Here is a 23,343-nt window from a genome sequence, read left to right on the forward strand (position 1 = left end):
AATTCTGTCATTAATTACTCACCAAACCCGTAAGACCTTTGTTCATCTTTGGAAACCAAATTAAGATATTTTTGATGCAATTGCATCACCTGAACCCACATAAACCTCAAAATGTTTCAGTGCCCAAATTATAGCTAGGGCTTCTTTCTAATAACCAAATATTTAGGTTGAAAAGAATTAAACTTTCTAGAGAAATACTCCACCACACAGTCTACATCATCTTCTGAGATCTGCAGTAGTACAGCTCCAGCTCCCATATTACTTGGATCAACCTGTAATTTAAAAGGTTTATCCAGTCCTGGTGCAATTAAAACTGGAGACACAGTGATGGGAGGTTTAACATCCTCAAACTCTCTCTGACACCCAGTGGTCCACTCAAATTTGATTATTTCTCAAAGGAGGTTGGCAAGAGGATCTGCCACAGTACAAACAAAGCACTAATCCAACTTAGATGTTCTGACCAAGTGTCATAATAGATGACTACATTGTCTAAGTAAACTGCACAACCTTCCAAACCTGCGATAACTCTATTCATTAATCGTTGAAACGTAGCTGGGATGTTCCTCAGGCCAAAACTCATAACCTTATAGGAAAATAGGCCTGGCGGAGTAACAAATGCAGAGATCTCTTGTACTCTAGCTGTTAAAGGCACCTGCCAATGACCCTTTAGCAAATCAAATTTGCCAACACAAATTTGCTGTTCACTTCACTGCTCTGGGGTGCATTTCCCAAAAGCATTGTTAGCCAACTATGGTTGTAAGTCACATTAAAATCTTTTGGTGATGATGAAAGTTGCGACCATAGTTCGCTTTGGGAAACGCACCCCTGGGTGTGAGTTCACGGTGTGTGTGTGCACTTATCTCTATTGCATTACAGAAAACCTTTAATGCAATCTGCTAGCTAGCAAACATAGTTTGTGACAAATGTCTCTGATTGCAGATATTCTATTATACTTACGCTTCACCTCATGAGCTTTTTGACCTACATGAGCTACCGTATGTGCACCAATCTTCCATATACTTCCATTTCATTTTAAATATGGATAGTATTTGACAAAAGAATAAATGTTAAAACTAACAAATATAGCCAAATCGCAGAAATTGTTAAGGTGACCAATTTTTAATTTCAGTGTCAAATAAGAAAGTAAGATACTATATTTCATTGCTCATATATTTATTATAAACAGCCACTTGTACAACTCGTAAAGTTTACTTAAATAGGGTTTTAATAATAAATTAAAATTATATCAGTAAATAATGGATTAATATATATATATATATATATATATATATATATATATATATATATATATATATATATATATATATATATATATATATATATGTCATAAATTATGCATGTAAATACAGTATAAGCTTCTGTAATGCCCACATCAAGAACACACACACTCCCATCTCTGTGATAAACACAGAGATGTAGTCCGATCTGAATCAGTACATGAAATAACAAATGATAAGAATTGTAACTCAAATGTCATTTAGAAATCTAGTCCCTTCTGAATAGGGCTTATGTCTCCTTGAAGTTAAAGCTAAATTGGTTTGTGTCCTTTTTTCTATTTGCTCTTTAGCTTCTGCTATTTTTAAATGTGTTTTTAAGGTTTTTCATGTCACAATGCTCAACTAATCTACATCAAAATTAAATTCATCAATCCATCATGCTCTTTAAGATTACAACAGTCTGGGTTTCTGGTTGTACCTATGATATCTAAGTCCACTAAAGGAGGGAGAGCATTTTCACATTTGGCTCCTAAACTCTGGAATAGCCTTCCTGATAATGTTCGGGGCTCAGACTAACTCACCCAGTTTAAATCTAGATTAGAGACGCATCTCTTTTGCCAAACATTCACATAATGCATTTCATAACCTTGTACTCCAGTTATATCAGATCAAATGCACATGATTATCTTTGGTTAATGTGATGAACAGCAGCTATGCTATTTATTTTCCATTTGCTTTTCTGTTTTATCTAGGGATACCCATCCTGAGTTAACTAGAGAGTACATCAGCTCCAGTTTGGATCCAGCCTCTTATGAAGGCTTCAGATGCCTCAAAACCTGTGAGGACTTCAGATGATGCAAACTCTGGATCAACATTAACCATTCCATATGTTGCTATATATCCTAATAATTTGTTTATGATTAGGATACAGCCTCAAGAGGTGCATTTCCGGTGTTGTGCCGAATTTTGACTCCTGCTACCTGATTGCCCAATCCTAACCCCACCCTGCAACAAAATCCTAAAGAGTACAAACACAGTATTTATTTATTTATTTCATTATTATTTTTGCACAGCAGAAGTGAAATGCATGACTGACATCTAGAGGACATTCTGAGAAAAAAAACCTTGCAAGTAGAAAACATGGATAAGTAGATAATTGATTAAACCAATTATTTATCTCTTCATCATCTTTAAAAAAAGCCTTTAGACAACCTCTCTGAACAGCAATAAACTGTGCATGTTTGGGGGAAATTTTGAGTTTCTGTATAATTTCCATATGATTTTACTTATATGCTTATGGTTAAATGATTTTGTTTTTCTCAGAAGTGCTGAAGTATGCCTACTTAGGGTGACAAGTGAAAAAACTCTGAAGCTTTTGTTCTTTGTCTTACACTCTGCAGCTACTTGTGTTTCTGTTGACTGTCTGACCTTTCTTGGAAGAAATAAAACTTTCAAAAGACAATTGGACGTGTTTGTCTCTTATGCCATGAGAGTCAAGTCGAATTTTTGCCACAACACTTGCAAAAAAATGTCCTTTATGAAATCTTTAATTTGAAAGTCATGTTTCTAGCATCTGTAAAACCGCATTCTTCTATCTTAAAAATATATCTAAACTACGACATATGCTCTCAATGACAAATGCACAACAGTTAGTTCATGCATTCATGACCTCAAGGCTAGATTAATGTAACGCTCTACTGGGTGGTTGTTCCACTCACCTGTTAAACAAGCTGCAGCTGGTCCAAAACGCAGCAGCTAGAGTTCTTACTAGAATCAGGAAGTATGACCATATTAGCCTGGTTCTGTCAACACTGCATTGGCTCCCTATTAAACATCATATAGATTTTAAAAGCACTAAATGGTTTAGCTCCCCAGTACCTAAGCGAGCTCTTAATGCATTATAGTCCTTCACATTTATTGCGATCTCAGAATTCTAGACAGTTGATAATACCTAGAATATCAAAATCAACTGCAGGCAGTAGATCCTTTTCCTATTTAGCACCTAAACTTTGGAACAGTCTTTCTATCACTGTTCGGCAAGCAGACAAACTCTGTCAGTTTAAATCTAAACTAAAAACACATCTGTTTAAACTTGCATACACATAACACATTATCTACTTCTATAATTCAATTTATGTAAATTGTTAGGCTGCATAGATTAGGTCAGCTGGAACTGGGAACACTTGCCATAACACCCGATGTACTCGCTACATCATAAGAAGAACTGCGTCTGCTCTAATATTAGTCTCTCTTTGTTTATCCAGAGGTTTGCCGCAGCCTGCAAGATCCAGGCCGTATCCAGATGAGATGAAGGACCTGCATCTAGACATGACGTTTTAACTAAGGTATCCCCTGCGAAGGCCTCCTTCCCTTTCCGTTCCCTATGTATAGATACAACGTTATCAAAATGATTCCAATTCGCATAGATCCGCAGACACAAATACAAAGTTCTGGCATGAAACTTTAGATGCCGCAGGCTAATCGGTCCTTTAACACACCTGCTAATTATCACATCATTATCTATAGGGCACAGATGATTGGTTCCTCCTGTTTTAGTAGCCAATGAGCTGCGTGCTTAATCTTTAAATACATGAGTTAGCATTGCTTAGTAGCGCAGCGTGCTTCAGAATCATCTAAGATAAGTACATGGGTTTTACACTATATCACTGCATTTTGCGTAGTCTGCTTTACCAATTCTATGTCAAATCAACAGTCTGTTTAATGCTTTGAGAGAATTACTAAGCATTTTAGCAGCTAGCGCATATGCATGTGTATAATGATACAGAGACAAGCTTGCTGAACTTAAACGGAAACAGGTTTCGCCTTGTATCACATTCTAACGAAGCTACAGCAAGTATTTTGTACAGCAGCAGCAGTATGGATAACAGTTCAGATAGCAATGGAGCGGATATCAACAACATAACATAGAACGCAGCAGACATTGCGGTGCGTGCAGGGCTAAAGTAAGATGTTGCTATTGAGTGAGATGAGTTTGTGTCAGCTAATGAGTGATCATGCAATGTGAATATATCATGATTAAAATGCAAACAATGTTTTCATCTTATTTACATACTTAGTACATGAGCAGCGTATTCGGATTTTATTGGGCATATACTTTATCATACTACAGGACGAACAGCGATTTTGCAAGGTCGGTAAGTCATTTAATTAGTGGATTTCACGTATAATGATATTTATAATTTCTGCTTACTCTAGAGCTTGCCAAGGCAGTTCTCCATCGAGGCAAGAGCGCCTCAGTATGCTTAATGTGTATTGTGTTATCTGTATAGTATAAACGTGTTGCGCTCTGGATAACATTAGGCGTTTTCTATGCGGCGTGTTGCAGCGGCTGGAAGTGTAGCCGAATTATGGACGCGCTTTGTTGATCTGAGCGGTGGCTGCATGACTGTCAGGAATCTCTCTTTGCTTAAAATGCCGAGGTATTCATTAACAGGAGCGTAAATAAAAGACACTTTGCAGTGTGGTGGTCAGCCATTGACGTAGCCGAACTTGAGTTCGCTACTGAGATAAGTGAGCGTTTTACACGCTCGCAGCCATACGTTTCATTTGTGTTTGTATGTGAGGACCGACAGTCGGTTGCACGCTGAGAAATTATGTTATGGGATTCACTGTCAAATTGCATCAACTGACATAACCATTTTATATGGGACAAAGATATAATAGAAATGCATTAGAATGCAACTTAGACAAGATAAGTTTAATTTAAGAAGATTAATTAAAAATATCGAGTTTTATTAATCTGTCATATTATGACTGTAAATCTAAATGTTCCATAGTATTGCTCAACTCAACTCTTCAAGGCTAATGTTTCATGTACCTACGTGTTCGGGCTGGGTCAGCTGAGGCATGTTGGAGTCCTGCTCATTAATTTTCCGTTCATCCAAATGAGTTTACTTTTAGGAGTACACAGGGTCCAATGACATTTTCAAACGATGCTACGTCATTATACTATTATTTGCTCAGGTGGTCGTGGAGGGTTTCGCATCTCTATTAGCCTGCAACATTTTACCATTTGTTAAAGCACACATAATGCGCATTCTAATTGGTATGTTTGAGCCTTTTGGCTCAGACACACATAGACATAGGCCACTAGAGCTAAGCCATTCGGCATGGTAGCCCAGGCACACATAGCCATATCGTTCAATAGAGCTAAGCCATTCGGCGTGGTAGCCCAGACACATAGTCTAATAGACCACTAGAGCCAAGCCTTACAGCCCACTGTCATGGCAAAAAATGGGCCGGGCACACATAGATAGTATACACACGGTTCCTATGGCTCTTCGGAGCAGCAGCAGTACATATGTTTTGGCGGTAGATCTGCTGGGGGTTAAGGGTGAATCATCATCTTGCCTTCTGCTTTGATGGGGGATCTCTGACATACAATACACCGGCTTGTATTGTCCAATATCATGTCACCTGCTCTGTTGGGAGGTTATTCATGTACGCTATATCGTACAGCAGCAGCATGTCTTACTTGCTCACAGCAGCGGGTCGTGTATGTATTGGCAGTAGCAAGTCCCGTACTTGCTCTGCAGCAGCAGCAGCAGCAATAATCAGCAGCAGCAGCAATTAAGGAGCAGCAGCAGCGTAGCAGATCTATTCCACCAAGACCAAAAATATCTACATTGTCATATCCATTACCATACCAAACACTCAGAGAGTTGTCATGACAGAACTAATTTTTCTGTATTATGCAGACCAGACAAGTAATTTGGCAATATCACTTTTTAAAAAGGACCAAGCTTCTGCATACATACACATGTAAACTTAATAGACTAAACACATAAATGAACGGCAAGAATGCATTAAAGGTATTCGGTTTTCAGTAGAAAGGGTGTCATTTAACAATTTTTACAACGGAAGTGATTCAATCAAAAAACAACTTTAGCTCAATATTTTTTTTTTTCTTAGTGCTGCTGTAAATCCAAAACAATCTCTGTCAATTGATTTTCATATTATCACTGTGAAGCTGCTTTGAAGCTATCTGTATTGTAAAAAAAATGCTATAAATGAAGATGACTTGAATTTAATTCCATCAGGATTGTTGTCTATGTTGGCAGGGTGACATCCTTTTTTTTTTTTTTTTTTTAAAGGGCATTACCTGCTCTTTTAAAGCAACACCCCATAGAACCTTAATCATAAATTAGTTACTTAGAGTGGGTGAGTGTGTCAGAGAGAGAGAGCAGGAGAGATGTGGATGACTCTGTATATTACTCTATACCTGTCTTTTAACTGTATATCTGCAGATTCAATCCTCAGATCAGGTACCTGTCAGCTCCAGGGACGCTTCAAATTGAATGGAATGTACCAGGATGGAGATTTCATACTTGGAGGCCTGTTTCATGTTCACTTTTTCACAGTGTTCCCAGAACTGAGCTTCAGAACCAAGCCAGAACCACCATACTGTGAAAAGTGAGTTAGGGTCCAAAGTGACTACAAACCTTTATAATAATAATAACAATTGATACAAAAAAATGTGAATGTTAAGTTCTCGTTGCCCTCTTTTATCTCAGCTAACTTGCTCACATGATGTATTGACAGCCGTAATTCTGCCTTGGCAAAGAATCTATATTGAAACCACTGTAAATTTAACCAAGTATGCACAATAGGTGGGCTTCATGAGTGATGCTTGATTTCAATTGTTTTGTTTTTGTTTTGTTTTTCTATGCATTAATGCTTGCATTAATTAATATTTTAATAAGTTATAATAATACTTTAAAATCCCTTCATATCATCATTTCTTGTTTTTTTTTTCTTCTTCTTAGATTTAATGTGGAAATCTTCCAGCAGGCTCAGACCATGGCTTTTGCAGTGAATGAGATTAATAATAATCCAAACCTGCTGCCTAATGTAACTCTTGGATATCATCTTTATGACAACTGTGTGAGACTAGGAATGGCGTTCCGGGCTGCCATATCCCTAGCTAGTGGGACAGAGGAGTCCTTCTCCAGCCTAAACTGTACTGGCCCCCCTCCTGTGATTGGGATTGTAGGGGATCCAAGTTCAACTCCTTCAATTGCGATTTCCAATGTTCTTGGGCTGTTTCGAGTGCCAATAGTAAGATAGGATTAAAAAAGTAAAAATATACTATGTGCACATTTTTTTCCTTTAGGTTACATGTTGTGTTTTTAGCTATATGTCCTAAATTTGTTTTTTACAGAACCTACTTTGGAAAAATATTCTGGATAAAAAAAAGAAAAAAAAGAATAATACAAAAGCACTGATGATTATGTTTATCATACTATAGAGCTGGGTTGTATATCGAGTTTGTACAGTATATATATATATATATATATATATAATATATATATATATATATATAATTTTATAAATGATATGGGATGTGGCAATACCGTTTATTGATAGTTTGTTATTATGAGGGCATCTGAAAAATAGCGGAGGACACAGAGTGAGCTGCTGCATAATCCAATTGTCGTAACTAAGACATCCTTTGTTAATGGCTTCAAAATAACTATTAAGATATTTAACATATAATATTTTAAAGTGACTTGCCCTGTTAGACACTGACAGATAGCCTACATGTGCTGTTTAATGCTTTTTATGTTTTGTTTTCCTCCGTGCACAACTTACATTTCACAAGTATACTTTCCATCTGTAATTATTAGAAAGTCATGCAAATATTCACATGACATGTTTTATATTACGGACTTCAAAATAACTGGCAAGATATAGTTAATGAGTATTGAGAGTATTAATGAGATGCTCTGACAGATAGCCATATGTGCTGTTTGAGATGTGGTGTTTTCTTCAGTGAAATGTTAGAAGGTCACGAAAATATGTACATTTTTCTGTCAGGAGTGGTTGAGCCATTTGAGTTTCCACAAAATTTCAGACTTCAGTGAACGAGCTCCACCACACGCATGTGTGCCAATAAGATGGAGGCCATTAGAATAGGAGCCAATAATTCTGACTAAAAATATTGCTACATTTTGCTAAAATATTTGTTTTTGTATATTAAATATGACATATATAGAATTTTAAACCTACAAGTAAGTGGATTGTTATTATCAGTTGTAATGGGGTAATCAAATGTAGGCTAATATAACTCCTAATCTCAGATGAGTGAATGTGTGTTCCTCTTACCCGTTAACATTTAGTCAATGCGTTTGTTTTTGTTTAATTTAATTTTTAGTTTAGTGAATTTAACGTCTGCTTTAAAAAGCATTTTAACATCCCAAATCCCCCACCCCCACCCCACTCACATTTTTAGGTCATTTATACCGTATATCATCATTCATCCTAAAAATACTGAGATATGTTTTTTTTTGTTTGTTTGTTTTTTTTGGCCATTTCTCTGTCTCATGTCTTCTTCTCTTTCCATTTTTCTTAATTAGGTTAGTCACTATGCCACCTGCTCCTGCTTGAGTGACAGGAAAAAGTACCCCTCTTTCTTCAGAACCATCCCCAGTGATGCCTTCCAGGTGCGGGCTATGGTTCAGATCTTGAGGCATTTTGGATGGACCTGGGTTGGCCTTGTCTACAGTGATGATGATTACGGCATCTATGCTGCTCAGTTATTTCAGCAGGAAATGCAGCTGTTTGGACATTGTGTTGCTTTTTCTGAAATCCTTCCGCATGATAACAACCGCAGAGACATTCAACGTATAACTGGAGTGATCCAGGCCTCTACCACTAGAGTGGTGGTAGTTTTTTCCACTTCATCCTTTCTGATACCATTGATGGAAGAAGTTGTGTTGCAGAACATGACAGGCAGGCAGTGGATTGCAAGTGAAGCTTGGTCCACTTCACCTGTATACCACACTCCACGTTTCCTGCCCTTCCTGGGGGGCACACTGGGCATTGCTATCAGACGTGGAGAGATTGAGGGTCTTCACGACTTTCTGCTACGTCTCCGCCCCAGTAATGATCCAAGAAATAGTATAGTGAGGATTTTCTGGGAGAACATGTTCAGGTGTAGTTTTGGAAATGAGGGAAGTGTAATAGATGGAGAGCAAGTGAAAAAGGTGTGTACAGGACAGGAGGATCTGAGCACCACAAACACACCATACACTGATGTTTCAGGGTTGAGAGCAGCTTATAATGTCTATAAGGCAGTTTATGCCCTGGCACATGGGCTTCATGACCTGATGCAGTGTGAAGAGGGGAGAGGACCATTCAGTGGGAACAGTTGTGCTGACATAATCAACCTGAAACCCTGGCAGGTAAGAACCACATGTATAGTGCAGATTCTCTTCCGGCATATGGAACAGCTGAAGGTGGAAAATCTAAATATGTGCTGTATATTAATTAAACACTTGCTCTGTCTACAAACTGTACAGCTGGTTCACTACCTCCAGAAAGTGAACTTCACCACAGGCTTTGGGGATCAAGTGTCATTTGATAAGAATGGAGATGCTCTGCCTATCTATGACGTGCTAAATTGGCAGCCGAGCTCTGATGGATCAATAAGGACTTACACAGTTGGTGTAGTAAATAAAGGGGCGGCAACAGAGATGGTGCTCACACTTGATGAAGATGCAATATACTGGAACTTTAAGACCAAAAAAGTAATAAGCATTACATGTTAATGTCGTCCTTTTTGAAGCAAAGCAAATGTGTAGTCTTAATACTAGTCAAAGCTATGCTAAAACAAATGAATAAATAAATGGAAAGGCTAAGCTTATTATTTAAAAGAGATGACAAACATACCAAATAGCATATCTCTTGATGTCTATCATGATATCGCTTTCAGCACCCAAGGTCAGTGTGCAGTGAGAGCTGCCCCCCAGGCACCAGGCAAGCCAGGAGGAAGGGTCTTCCTGTCTGCTGTTTTGACTGCCTGCCCTGCGGAGATGGAGAGATTTCCAATACAACAGGTGAGCAGATTATTTTCGGCAAAATTTGAATTTAATTTTAAAGTAATTTAATTTTCAGTATTTTTTTTTTTTTTTTTTTATATACAGATGCTATTGAGTGCACAGTGTGTCCAGATGAGTTCTGGTCCAATCCAGATAAGGATCAGTGTGTCCCCAAAGCAGTAGAGTTTCTGTCCTATGATGATCCTCTGGGCATCTCTCTGACGACTGCTTCCCTACTTGGCACCTGCATTTGCGCTCTTGTGATGGTCATCTTTGCTCATCACCGTAACACTCCCATAGTACGTGCCAATAATTCAGAGCTCAGCTTTCTGCTGCTATTGTCATTGAAAATGTGTTTCCTGTGTGTACTGCTTTTCATCGGCCAGCCGCAGCTGTGGACATGTCAGTTAAGACATGCTGTGTTTGGCATAAGCTTTGTCCTGTGCATCTCCAGCATCCTGGTCAAGACTATGGTGGTAATAGCTGTGTTCAAGTCATCTCGACCAGAGGGCAAAGGAGCGATGAAATGGTTTGGAGCAGCTCAACAAAGATGCACAGTTCTGGTCCTAACAGCCCTCCAGGTTGTCATATGTGCAGTCTGGCTATCAACTGCCTCTCCAACACCCCATAAAAACAACCAGTATACCCGATCTAAAATGGTATATGAATGTGCTATTGGCTCAGTAGCTGGTTTTTCTATGCTGCTGGGATACATTGGACTGTTGGCAGCAGTAAGCTTCCTTTTAGCTTTTCTGGCGAGAAATCTTCCAGATAATTTTAATGAAGCAAAGTTCATCACTTTTAGTATGTTGATCTTTTGTGCTGTGTGGATTGCGTTTGTTCCAGCATATGTTAGCTCTCCGGGGAAATATGCAGTTGCTGTGGAGATATTTGCCATTTTAGCTTCTAGTTTTGGTTTACTGGTATCCATATTTGCCCCAAAGTGCTACATCATCCTTCTACATCCAGAGAGAAACACTAAAAATGCCATCATGGGAAGAGATACACAAAATAAATAGTTTTACATTATGGTTTAAAATTGTGAAGTCAGATTTTTCACTACTTTATCATTTTAGGATTCACCTCTGTAAACAAATAAGTGAAAATGTTGCAGTGCTTGCTGTTTTGTTATCATTTGTTTGCTTTAAAATAGCCCTGTTTATTAATTGTTATACTGACTTTTATATGTTTTGTCCTCTTTGCAGGTTTACCTCCTTTACATGTTCAGTTTTCTAAAATTGTTTAATTTAAAAGGAAATATAAAATAAGGAGAAAAGACAGTTTGTCAGAGCAACTTGATTATAGATATGTCAAAAAGTTTCTCACAAGATAATGGCCTAGTTGCATATTGCCACCATGTTGGAATTACTGATCTTGCGAGTGTGTGTATAGACACTTGACGCCAGTGCAGAGAGCCGAAGAAAGCTGAAAATGATCTTTTAAAGTTGTTAATTAAATCTGTTATGTCTAAGATGTATATTACTAAGATGTATATTACTAAGATGTATATTACTATTACATGAGCAAATGGCATTTGAAACGCACACATGTTTGTGTCAGTTGAATGACTGAAATACAATATACTGTCCATGAATAGAAAATTGACTTGGACTCATGGTGCATACACATACACAATGTCTTATTCCCTGACCAATTATGCCTAATGTTAATATACAAATATGTAAATCTAACTAAATTTAAAAATAAAATATAGTAAAACAAGGTAAGACATTATACAGACCAATCAGTTTTTTTACGCATCCACACCCATCAATAAATATTTTATTTCTCGAAAATATTCATATTGCATGATCTTGTGTAATATTTTAACTGAAATAGGTATAAAAATATCTTATGGTGCGTTCACACCGGACGCGAATGAAGCGGTAAGCGCGAGTGATTTACATGTTAAGTCAATGCAAAGACGCAAATTCACATCCTGCGGCGCGAATGACGCTGCGCGAATTGTGCAAGTTGAAAAATCTGAACTTTGGCGAATTTCCGCGCCGCGTTAACCAATCAGGAGCTTGCTCTAGTAGTGACGTGACGTAGCGAGCTGAGGCAGAAATTCGAAACAACAATGGAGGACAAAATCATCGTCGCTATACATCTTCATACATTTATAGAAACAGAAATAAAAAGGATCATGTTTGAAAGAAATTGAGTGAGGAGGTCGGACAATCTGATAAGTTGTAAAAAACTTACTCAATTTGAGCTATATATATATATATATATATATATATATATATATATATATATATATATATATACACATACACATACATACATATTAAGACTACAAGCCAACTAAAGACGACCAATTGAGCTTATTCGCTGTAATTTACAATTATTTCCCCACTGACAAGTTGTGTTTATTCAGAGGAAGTGTGCAGAAAGCAGTGGGAGAGTCTGGGACACATAAAGGAGCGGGAGAGCCCCTCTCATGACGCAAATTCGCGTCTCTTGTGAAGGGATTTTCACGCGCGAATGAAGCGAGTAAACTCAAAATGTTCAAGCGTCCAACTACGTGCGAAAAGCGCGATTTATTCGCGCAAGTCGCGTCTGGTGTGAACACAGCATTACTCACCAGCTGGAGTGCCCTTTATAGCCACCAGAGGGTACTCCACCCCAGACTGTCGTCAGTCCATCAAGGACTACATTACACATAACTCATTGCCTAGTCTCATCATCCATAATTGTCTACAGCTGTTTCTCATTACCATGTTTAGCCCAGCCTATATAACGTACTCGGTTACTAACGTAACCTCGGTTCCCTGAGATACGGAACGAGTACTGTGTATGGGGAAAGGTCTCCTTTTTCCCCGTTACTGAAGCCTTTTTCAATAACGCAGTGTAACTGCATCGTCATTGGTTCACACATAGACAAGTTGTTGAACCAATGACGGCGCAGCATTGTTGAACCTTGGACACCGCGAGGGAACCAGAGGACAAGTGAGAAGGCTGGAGCGTCGAACCCTTGTTACACTACCAAAAGGGGAGTTAACTCCCAGAGTGGCATGAAGCGGAGCTCAATAGAGGCCGCTGGATCATACCGAGATGACCGAGCTTGTAAGGTCGGGACATCCAAATGATAAAATCTGACAAAAGTGGACGGCGAGGACCAGCCGGCTGCCTCACAGATGTCTTTAATCAAAACTCCACTAGACCAGGCCCAAGAGGAAGCCATTCCTCTAGTGGAGTGGGCTCTAACTCCTATGGGGCAGTTGAGGCCCATAGAGGAGTAACAAAGAGTAATAGCATCAACTATCCGACACGCAAGACGTTGCTTTGAGACTGAAGACCCTTTGGTGCGGCCACCAAAGCAGATAAAGAGCTGATCGGATTGCCGGAAAGGCTGTGATCGCTCAACGTAGGTCCTTAATGCCCTGACGGGGCAGAGCAATTCCAGCTCTCGCTTGTCCGACGAGGGAGGAAGCACTGAGAGGGAAATGACCCGTGCTCTGAATGGAGTCAAGAGCACCTTAGGGACGTAGCCATGCCTAGGTTTCAAAACGACTTTGGAGTCGTTGGGCCCGAACTCAAGGCATGCAGGGCTCACGGAGAGGGCCTGCAAGTCACCAACTCGCTTAACCGATGCTAGTGCAAGTAGCAGAACGGTTTTGACCGTCAGGGGCCTGAAGTCAGCTGAACGCAGTGGCTCAAAGGGAGGCCCTTTAAGAGCTCTGAGGACCAAAGAGAGGTCCCAGGTGGGAACAATGAGAGGACGAGGAGGATTTAATCGCCTAGAACCTCTCAAGAAACGCACCAGGAGGTTGTTTCGTCCCACTGACTGGCCAGCAATAGGAGCGTGAAACACTGCAATGGCTGCTACGTAAACTTTGAGCGTTGAAGGTGTGCGACCCAGACTCAAACGCTCCTGGAGAAAAGACAGTATCGGAGATACGTCACACTCCACTGGGTCTATGTTGCGTGTAGAACACCAGTCAACAAAGACCGACCATTTCTGGGCGTAGAGGCGTGTCGTGGACGGATCTCTCGCCTGAGAAATGGTATTCAGCACGTCCCTGGAGAGGTTAGCAGGCTCCCGTCGAGGGACCAGAGGTGCAGAGCCCAGAGTTCTGGCTGGGGATGCCAAATCGTCCTGTTCGCCTGAGAGAGGAGGTCCTGTCTCAGGGGCATCGGCCACGGGGCTTTCGTGGAAAGCCTGAACAGCTCTGAGGACCAACTTGGCTCCTCTAGAGCAGGGCCACCAGGAGGACTCTGTGCTTGTCTTCCCTGATTCATCTGATGATCTGCAAGATCAGAGCAATCGGGGGAAAAGCGTAAAGGAGGATGCTGGGCCAGATGTGAGCCAGCGCAATGTCCTCCTTCGAGAAATAAATTGGGCAGTGAGAGTTGTCTTCTGAGGCGAAGAGGTCTACCTCTGCCTTCCTGAAGAACTCCCAGATCGTGAGAACCGTCTGGGGGTGGAGCATCCACTCGTCTGAGGGGACATTGCTCCGGGATAGCATATCTGCTCCCAAGTTTGTTCTCCCGGTTGTGTGAGTATGACACCATTGTCATGCTGTCCGACTGGACTTAAGACGTTGCGTCCCGTCACGTGTGTCTAAAAGGCGCGAAGGGCTCAAATCACTGCCAACATCGAGGCAGTTGATGTGCAGATGGCTTCTTCATGAGACCACGAGCCGAAGGCCGGTCTGCCCTTGCAAAGAGCACCCCAACCTGTGTTGGGTGCATCTGTTGAGAGCACCGTTCTTCTGGACACCGCCTATAGGGGTACACCTTGACTGAACCATACAGGGTTCATCCAGGGTTTCAGAGCTGTCTAACAGGCCTGATTGACCCCGAGACGCAGGCGGCCGTGCCGCCAGGCGTGAGGAGTGACCCGGAACTTCAACCAGTATTGCAAAGGCCGCATCTGAAGAAGGCCGAGCTGCAGAACCGGGAAGAGGGAAGCCATCAGCCCTAGCATCCTCTGGAAGTACTTCAGAGGGAGATAGGCTCTGTTCCTGACCAATGCCGCATAGAGAAACTCAGCGCAAACAGCAGAATCAGCTCCATTAATACAGTATAAAAACATGTTTCTCGCCCGAGTCGGGGGAGAAGGTCACGTTATATTTCTCAATCGACGCGGCTTGCGGGGCAGAACCGGCAAGCAACGCATAGAAAAACTCAGCGCAAACAGCAGAATCAGCTCTATTAATAGAGTATAAAAACATGTTTCTCGCCCAAGTCGGGGGAGAAGGTCACGTTATATTTCTCAATCGACGCGGCTTGCGGGGCGGAACCGGCGAGCGACGCGCATTGAGATAAGGAAAAATACACTCACACAAATAGAAAATGTATCATGAGTCTCGCCTAAGTCAAGAGCATCATGTCAAATTCAGCTGAGAGATTGTTAACTTCTGCAAAAACCTGCTACAGTAGGTGGCCATCCAAAACGGTGTTTCTACCGCCGCGCCTGCCGCCGCCGCCGCGTCGCAAAGTGCATTTGCAGCTTTTGACCGCTGAGTGGCGCTTTAACCACATGTTATCCAACAAATGCATCAAAGCACATTTATCTTTATGCAAAATGTGAGTTTTCTTACATATTAGGCCTATATTTATCACAAATACATGTTTTATTTATATTTTAAACTCCTTTAATAAAACAGCATGGATTTTTGACACGCACATACTTTGTTATTCGTCACCTGTCCTTTATTTGACAGATATCTACTTAGGAAAAATATAGCCTATCTGTTTGGACACTGATTAATAAATTGTTGCGTGTTTCATGAATTATATCCCTTTATTTTAGTAAAACGTGAGTCACTGAATAATTTCGCTCCCATTATTAAGGCACGATTTAGCTAAATCATTGAAACTAAAACGAATGGACGGATTAATAAAACAACATAAAAAAACTGCAACTCCTGCAGCCGCATTTAAATGCAGGAGTGTAGCCTATTCTATTCCTTAAAATATCAAATATCAAATTCAGAAACAACACATTCGAACGGGTAGATCACCTCTTATTTAACACAGACCTACGAATTTATTATCGAATTGAGATATTTCTTTCTTTTTAGGTAATTATTCGCTGAGTTTAAGTTACGTTTCAGTTTCTCGCAGAGAGACAGCTAAAAGCTCACCCTGTTTTTATTTATTTTATTGTACTAAAGCACAAGGTTTTGTTGTTATCGTGAGCGCACACAAATAAAAGTAGACCATTTGTAGTCTTGCACTAATCTGTAAGCTATCGCCAAAAATGACGGAAGAGTTCAATGGGACTTACGACCATGGTTCACCAACGATGCTTTCGGGAAACGCACCCCAGAGGGATAAAAATGTAACCAATTTAGTTTCATATTTGTATTTAAATATTGGGCTATAGCCTAATTTTTTATTTTTTTTTTTAAAGATGTCACCAATGTTGATTATGAAAAGGGAATAGCATGACGGATGCGCAATGTTGGGGAGACAAATGCAGCGGGTCAGACATAAGTTCGACCACTTCATTAAGTTTTGTTTTATGTAGGCTAAGTCTTTCTTTAAAATGAATTTCGTTTTGTAGAAATTGTATCTTAATTTCAATCAATGTTTCATCAACCAATTGCCTATATTTAATTAGGAAGAAAACCATGAACGTCAGGAGTGGAATGGAAACGAAACCATGTTTCCGTGGCCTTTGAAAAAGGCTGAAGCAATAGAAGTCTTTCTGTTTTTATTAAATTTCTTAAATACATCCATGTCTGAGAGGCAGCCGGAAGCGGGAAGCGGGCGGCTCGAGAGCGGCGCTCGAAGCGCTGTCTTCGTTCGGCGGTCTCAGCTCAGCCCGCTGCGGGAGCCTCTTCGACGGCGGCGAGAACTTCTCCCAGGCGAGCTTCTTCCAGGCGGCGAAGGCTTCAGCCGGAGATCAGCGAAGAGTGATATGAAGTCGTCGCTGAAGGAGAGAGAACTGAAATCCTATGGCGACGCGCCTGCTTATATAGCTACCCCGCCCATTTCGGCGGGAATATTCGCGGGCTTTGTCGCCATAGGCCGTGCGGCTATGCCGCGCCGTCATTGGTTCAACAACTTGTCTATGTGTGAACCAATGACGATTCAGTTACACTGCGTTATTGAAAAAGGCTTCAGTAACGGGGAAAAAGGAGACCTTTCCCCATACGCAGTACGAGTGAAGTATCGAAAGGGAAACTCTGTTCACTCATTCTCTGTGAAGTCTTGTATGTGTCTATACTGCATTTCTGAGCACTTCATTGATTAGCTGTTCCCTGGTTTTGACCCTGTTGCCTATTTCCTTGGTTTACCCTGTCTGCCTGTGTTCCTGCCCTGGTATATGTTTGGACTGTTTACCCAATGTTTTGACCTTTGCCTGTTTTTTGAACTTTAATTGTGGATTACCCTTTCAATAAATACTGCGTTTGGATCCTCAACCTTCGTGTTTCGGAGCAGTACTGGACAGAAGACTTTGCCATAGATCAGGGGTCTCAAACTCAAATTGGCGGGGGGGCCGTTTCTGTGATTGACACCTCATAGGAGGGCCATATTAACCTTCAAGCGCAAGAAAGCGCAACATTTCAGAAAATTTACTTTCCTTTGCATTATTTCTCATTTACTTCAAATTTCATTAGGCCTACTAAAATATTTTTATACCTATACTATAAATATTTTATTTACCATACTAAATGTAAACAGCAGTGTCTCTCTCATTGTTACATAGTGTAATATAATTATATAATACTATTACTAATATATGTAACGTCTGGATGGATCCGTTCAGAGTCAATAAACTTTGGAGATTTCAGAACGCTTTTAACCTGATGACCACACACATGGGCACACACACAAAACACACACACAGACGCGTACAGAAACACACAAACATACATTTTTGACTGTATATATAAGATACAATTATGCCAACATATACCCATCCTGTATTTTGAAGCGTATGCATGTTTCCTAGTGTTTAAATTAGTGTATTTGTGCTAGTGTGCATTTTAATGATAGAATTCTGTCTGTAAACCATAACTTCTTTTATAGGCATTTCTGATGTACCGAGTTTGATCTCTCCGTAAAGCTCCGGACACGAGCTATTCACTGAGATATGTCACACAGCTGACAAATGCATTTTTCTATGTGTTTAATGATACTGTGAAGAACGCACTCCATTTCGAAATCTGATCTGAGAGTCATAAATCATGCAGATTAAGTCGTGAGGCCAAACAAAGGGAAAGCTTTCCCGCCAACTTTGCACCCATGTTATTGGCCACCCCACCTCAAGGAGGTGTGTCGGCTTATCCTTCATAAAAGCAAAGACGCACAATTTCTGGGGTGTTCTCTCCCGATTGTCTCACGAGCATCTCGTGCACGTTTTTCCCGGACATCTCCGGTGACCATGCGCTGCCATCACACTCAGCTTCGGGACCGCCATCTTCCAGCGAAACTCACTCTCAAGTCCTCAGTTTAAACCTTCCCGCGGAACGGAGGAAGCCAACGAACTGCACCAGCGCTAAACTGAAATTCGACACACACAACCAATGCAAGTATACTGCCGTTTCTCAATCTTAGATGATGAAACTGATTTCCGTGCTGGCTTAGGACTGGTTGTGAGTATGCTACTTGCCTTCTCTCTTTCCTTCTCTACTTCCACTCTTGTACATAGGTGTGTATATTGTTGTATATATATTTAGATGTATAACCTCTGTATTCGTAGTTTGCATATATTAAAACGTTATTCACGCTCGATTGTTCTGTTTGTTCTTTCAACTGAAAACCAAGTCACTTTAACGTTTTTTCGATCGCTTTATGCTTTGATGTTAAAATAGCAAGTTATTTTCATGGCCAGAGAATAACTTTGTTTATAATATTCTGTGAGGGACTTAGTTTGCTGGACAAACGAACAGTCTCTCTAAATAATTATTAAACCAGAACTAATCATATATGTAATTTATTATAATTCGTTGTAATTGATTCACAATATATGTTTAATTCCCCGTTGGGTCGATATATGAATCATAATTTATTCATAACCTTATGAATTATTATATTCATATTTCATCCATAAATTGATTAATAACCGCTACATTTGTTACATATAATACTACTAATAAACTAATATAATACTAATAATATAATACTATTAATTGAAATAGTCTGGTGCGACTTCTCACATCCAACAAGAATAAAAAATCAGTAATTTAGAAACAAAACCAGCAACACTTGTTGGTCAGAAATAAACTAAAAAACTGGAGCTATATATATCAACTTTATTTTGCCAAAAAACAAAAATATCTCATTGTTACATACATTATTAGTTTTTAACATCTAGTGGAAGTATTTTCCCTTACTTTATGTTAGCTTAAATAACACTAAAATCTTGCACTGAACAACACTGTACTGAACAAATACAATCCCTGAATACATTTGTACACTCTTCTGTTTCTTGATAGACACCTGGCAGCGCTTCTGCTCACACAGCTGAGACACATTTGTCCAAGATGCCGTTTGAGCATCGGTAACGATTAATGGCTGCATCGGACGCGTTTCGGTGGTTTATATCGGCGCTCGTGCCTGAAAGTCGAGAGCTTTTACTGTAATTTAGGCAAGCACGCTCATAATAGATGCGACACCAGCGCGGCTCATGGTTGCATAGCAACGACAGACGCCACTGGAGCGAAAGCGCATTGGAAAGAAGGAGAATGCGGCGCAGCCGCTTATGTGATGCGATATGTGAATACCCCCATAGAATGGCGACTTTTTCTTTGCATATCAGACAGGTAGCAACTAGATAATAATAATAATAATAATTTAGCGGGCCGGATTATGTTTTATTTTTGAGATCAGTTGCGGGCCGGCTAGAGGGGGTGGGCGGGCCGTAAATGGCCCGCGGGCCGGGAGTTTGAGACCACTGCCATTGATGGATCCAGCAGTAAGAATCATCCACCTACGTCAATGTAATTGACCACTCAAGGATCACATCCAGGACTTTTTATACATTGCAAATTTTTATGACCTCCAAGGCTATGCTCTCATAGATTTCTTCTGTTATGGACTCAATGAATATTATCAATCAAGGCTCATCCATGATGGTCCTCGAGGGTTGGTGATTGAATTTTTGAACTATGCTCTGTTGTTGGCTGTTCCTCCCTCACTGTCAGGGAGGTTGAGGAGGATGCATCCCTTAAACATTTTTTTGGGGGGGAGGGGGCACAGTCTCCAGCATGCCCAGTGCTGATGTTCGCTAGTCTTGTGTGTTTTTTGCCTTCCTGTCCTGTTTTTCCCACAATAGAACCTGCTCACAAGGTGGCTGCCACAACCAGAGCCTGTGCACAACATGGCCATGTCAGAGTCTTCTACCAACATGGCCACCACACAAGAGCCTCCAGCCTTCACGGGTTCCTCGTCAGAGGAGCAGCCTTCATGCCATCATGGACGCCACTTCAGTATTCCTGTTATCTCTGCAGTGGTATCAAGTCTGGGGGTCTCAGAGGTGGTCCCCCTGACAATTGCTCTCCCGGTTACAGCACTGGCCGTTTGGTGTGTTTTGGCCGTACACTGCGCTTCAGTTCAAGAGTCCATGCCAGAGCCCGCTCCAGTCCAAGAGTCTACTCCAGAGCCCACTCCAGCCCATGTTTTCACTCTAGAGCCTGCTCCAGCCCATGAGTTTGATCCAGAGCTTGTTCTAGTTCGTGAACTCCAGAGCCCGCTTCAACCCAAGAGTCCACTCCAGAGTCCATCTCAGTCCATGAGTCCACTCCAGAGATTGCTTCTGTCCCAGAGCCCAGCCTCTTGACCTATGAACTTACTATTTACCTTGATATGACCACGGGGGCTGTCCCTGAGTTTCCTGTTTGCCTTGATGCGACCACGGAGGTCGTTTCTGAACTTCCTGTCTGCATCGACGTGACCACAGAGGTCGTATCTGAACTTCCAATCTGTGTCGACGCAACTGCAGAGGTCAAACATGAACTTCTGGTCAACTTAATCTGCCAAGGTGATCTTCAACATCTCCAGAGCCATTATATATGGTTCATTTACTTGATTCCCAAACGTTGAGCCATTGTTTCTTCATTCTTGAAATTAAGTCCCGATATTACCAGTAGTTGGCCCAAGGTTGGGACATATTATGACATATTATATTATAGACATATTATGCCCCCTTTTACAAGATGTAGAATGTGTATGTGAAGTTTTAGCTCAAAATACCATACAGATAATTTTTTATAGCTTGTTGAAATTGCCACGTTTAAGATTTGAGCAAAAATGCACTGCTTTGTGTTTGTCCCTTTAAATAGAAAAGAGCTGGTGCTCCTGCCCCCCTTTTCAGGTGAGGGTGGAGTTTCTAGAGTTTGTGCTCCAGCATAACAGCAATAACAAAACAGGTCAGCAGTTTTGTCTCTGTCTGGCGAGAAATATCCCTTGCTTGGCTGCTCTGTTCTGATGTGCTGGCCTTTGCAAATAAACATTTCACTATTAGGTTTTAAAACAAGTCAAATCGAAAACAAATATTCTCTGTTTATGTAATCTGTATGATAAGAGAGCCATGTCAGAAGTCTGTGATTCAGCTCATTATCCGCTAATGCGGCCACGCCTAGGGCTGTAGTCAAGTCCACCTTTGTCGAGTCCAAGTCAAGTCCAAGTCCAAAAGGTTCGAGTCCAAGTCAAGACCGAGTCCAAAGAGGTTCAAGTCCAAGTCAAGTCCAAGTCCAAAAGGTTCGAGTCCAAGTCAAGTCCGAGTCCAAATGAGATAGTCAAGACAGAGACAGAAAAAAAAGAATCCTCTTCAAGACCTTCGTACATAACTATTGATAATTTATGTGAGAGACAGCATATCTTAGATTCTAAAATAATAATTTTGCATTATTATTTTTTGCATTATTATGTTTTTAAATTCTCTACAACTGTGGTTCCCAAACATTTTACAGTCATGTACACCCTGAGGCATTTAACATTCTTCTGCATACCCCTTCTCTTCCACTTAGACTGCTGCAATCACACCTTTTCCATTAAGGGACAATATTTTCCCCTTTAAACTGATTGTGCATTACAGTGCTTTTTTTTTTTTTACCTCTATAAATACCTTTATAAAATAAATCAATGTTTTAAATTAAAAATGTCCAAAAGAAAAATAAGCAATGATGTTATAATGTGTGATACTTTTAAATTGAACTAAAACTGCCAGTAGGTGGCGGTAAGTCACTGTCTTAATGAGTGAGTCATCGAGTCATTCAATTCATTCATTCATTCATTCAGTAACGACACAAGTGGATGTATTTTTGAAAGGGTAATTGAATCATTGACTCTCATGGTTTTTACACAGCCACAGATTTGTTTACAAAACATTGATATGAATCGCAGTTCTGCTGTGGCACTAGACATGCGCTGAATTTTCTTTCTAAGAACTATAATTGACAGCATATACAAACAAAAATCTACCTTTCTTCAACACAAAGTTTTATTTTCATAAAAAAAGTAAAACTCAGTAATAAAATAAGAACAAATAAATAAGTGCATTAAGCCACTCATTTTGGTAATTGTGACTCTGTTTGAGACTAAGCGTGGCTTATTCGCGTGATCAGTGGTGCGCGCGCTTTCGGTGTGAGCACGAAACCTGCAGGAACCGGAGCGAATGAGACGAGTGAGAGAGAGGAGGCGCCCACGCGAGTGTGTGTCACTTCACTGTGAGAGAAGAGAGAGCGAGAATGCGCAGCTGACGTTACTGCCTTTGCCGCTGGTAACAAAAAAGATCGGCTCGGAATCGGTAAGAAGTGAGACTGAAAAACTGGACTCGGTCGAGACCAATTAGGACTTGTGGCGAGACCAATGACCAAGTCCGAGACAAGTCCGAGTGCAAATATCACCGAGTCCGAGACGAGTCCGAGACAACAGAAAAACGTCTCGAGTCCGGACTCGAGTCCAAGTCCGGACTCGAGTACTTACAGCACTAGCCACGCCCACGGAGCAAGCGCTATTCAGAGGCAAATTCTGAGTCAATACATGTATACATCGTCTCAATCGTGTATTTATTGTCTTCAAAAGTGCTCGTCTGCTCCATCTCCCCCTCCGTAGTGCTCGTCTGCTCCATCTGCCCCTCTGTCGTGCTCGTCTGCTCCATCTGCCCCTCCGTCGTGCTCGTCTGCTCCATCTGCCTCTCCGTCGTGCTCGTCTGCTCCATCTCCCCCTCCGTCGTGCTCGTCTGCTCCATCTCCCCCTCCGTCGTGCTCGTCTGCTCCATCTCCCCCTCCGCTGTGCTCGTCTGCTCCATCTGCCCCTCCGTCGTGCTCGTCTGCTCCATCTGTCTCTCCATCATGCTCCAT

At 40.9% G+C, this 23,343-nt stretch overlaps 1 protein-coding gene across 1 annotated transcript; it reads left to right on the plus strand.

Annotated features, from left to right (window-relative positions):
• The first annotated feature begins 6,450 nt into the window (after window positions 1-6,450).
• LOC137022694 (extracellular calcium-sensing receptor-like) lies at window positions 6,451-11,097 on the plus strand. Its single transcript, XM_067389135.1, has 6 exons — window positions 6,451-6,671; window positions 7,025-7,316; window positions 8,615-9,442; window positions 9,560-9,787; window positions 9,973-10,096; window positions 10,184-11,097. Exons 1-6 carry the CDS (start codon window positions 6,451-6,453, stop codon window positions 11,095-11,097), a joined length of 2,607 nt encoding a protein of 868 aa, XP_067245236.1.
• The last annotated feature ends 12,246 nt before the right edge of the window (window positions 11,098-23,343 follow it).

This window comes from Chanodichthys erythropterus, chromosome 7, assembly GCF_024489055.1.
Source record: "Chanodichthys erythropterus isolate Z2021 chromosome 7, ASM2448905v1, whole genome shotgun sequence".
Lineage (NCBI taxonomy): Eukaryota > Metazoa > Chordata > Actinopteri > Cypriniformes > Xenocyprididae > Chanodichthys > Chanodichthys erythropterus.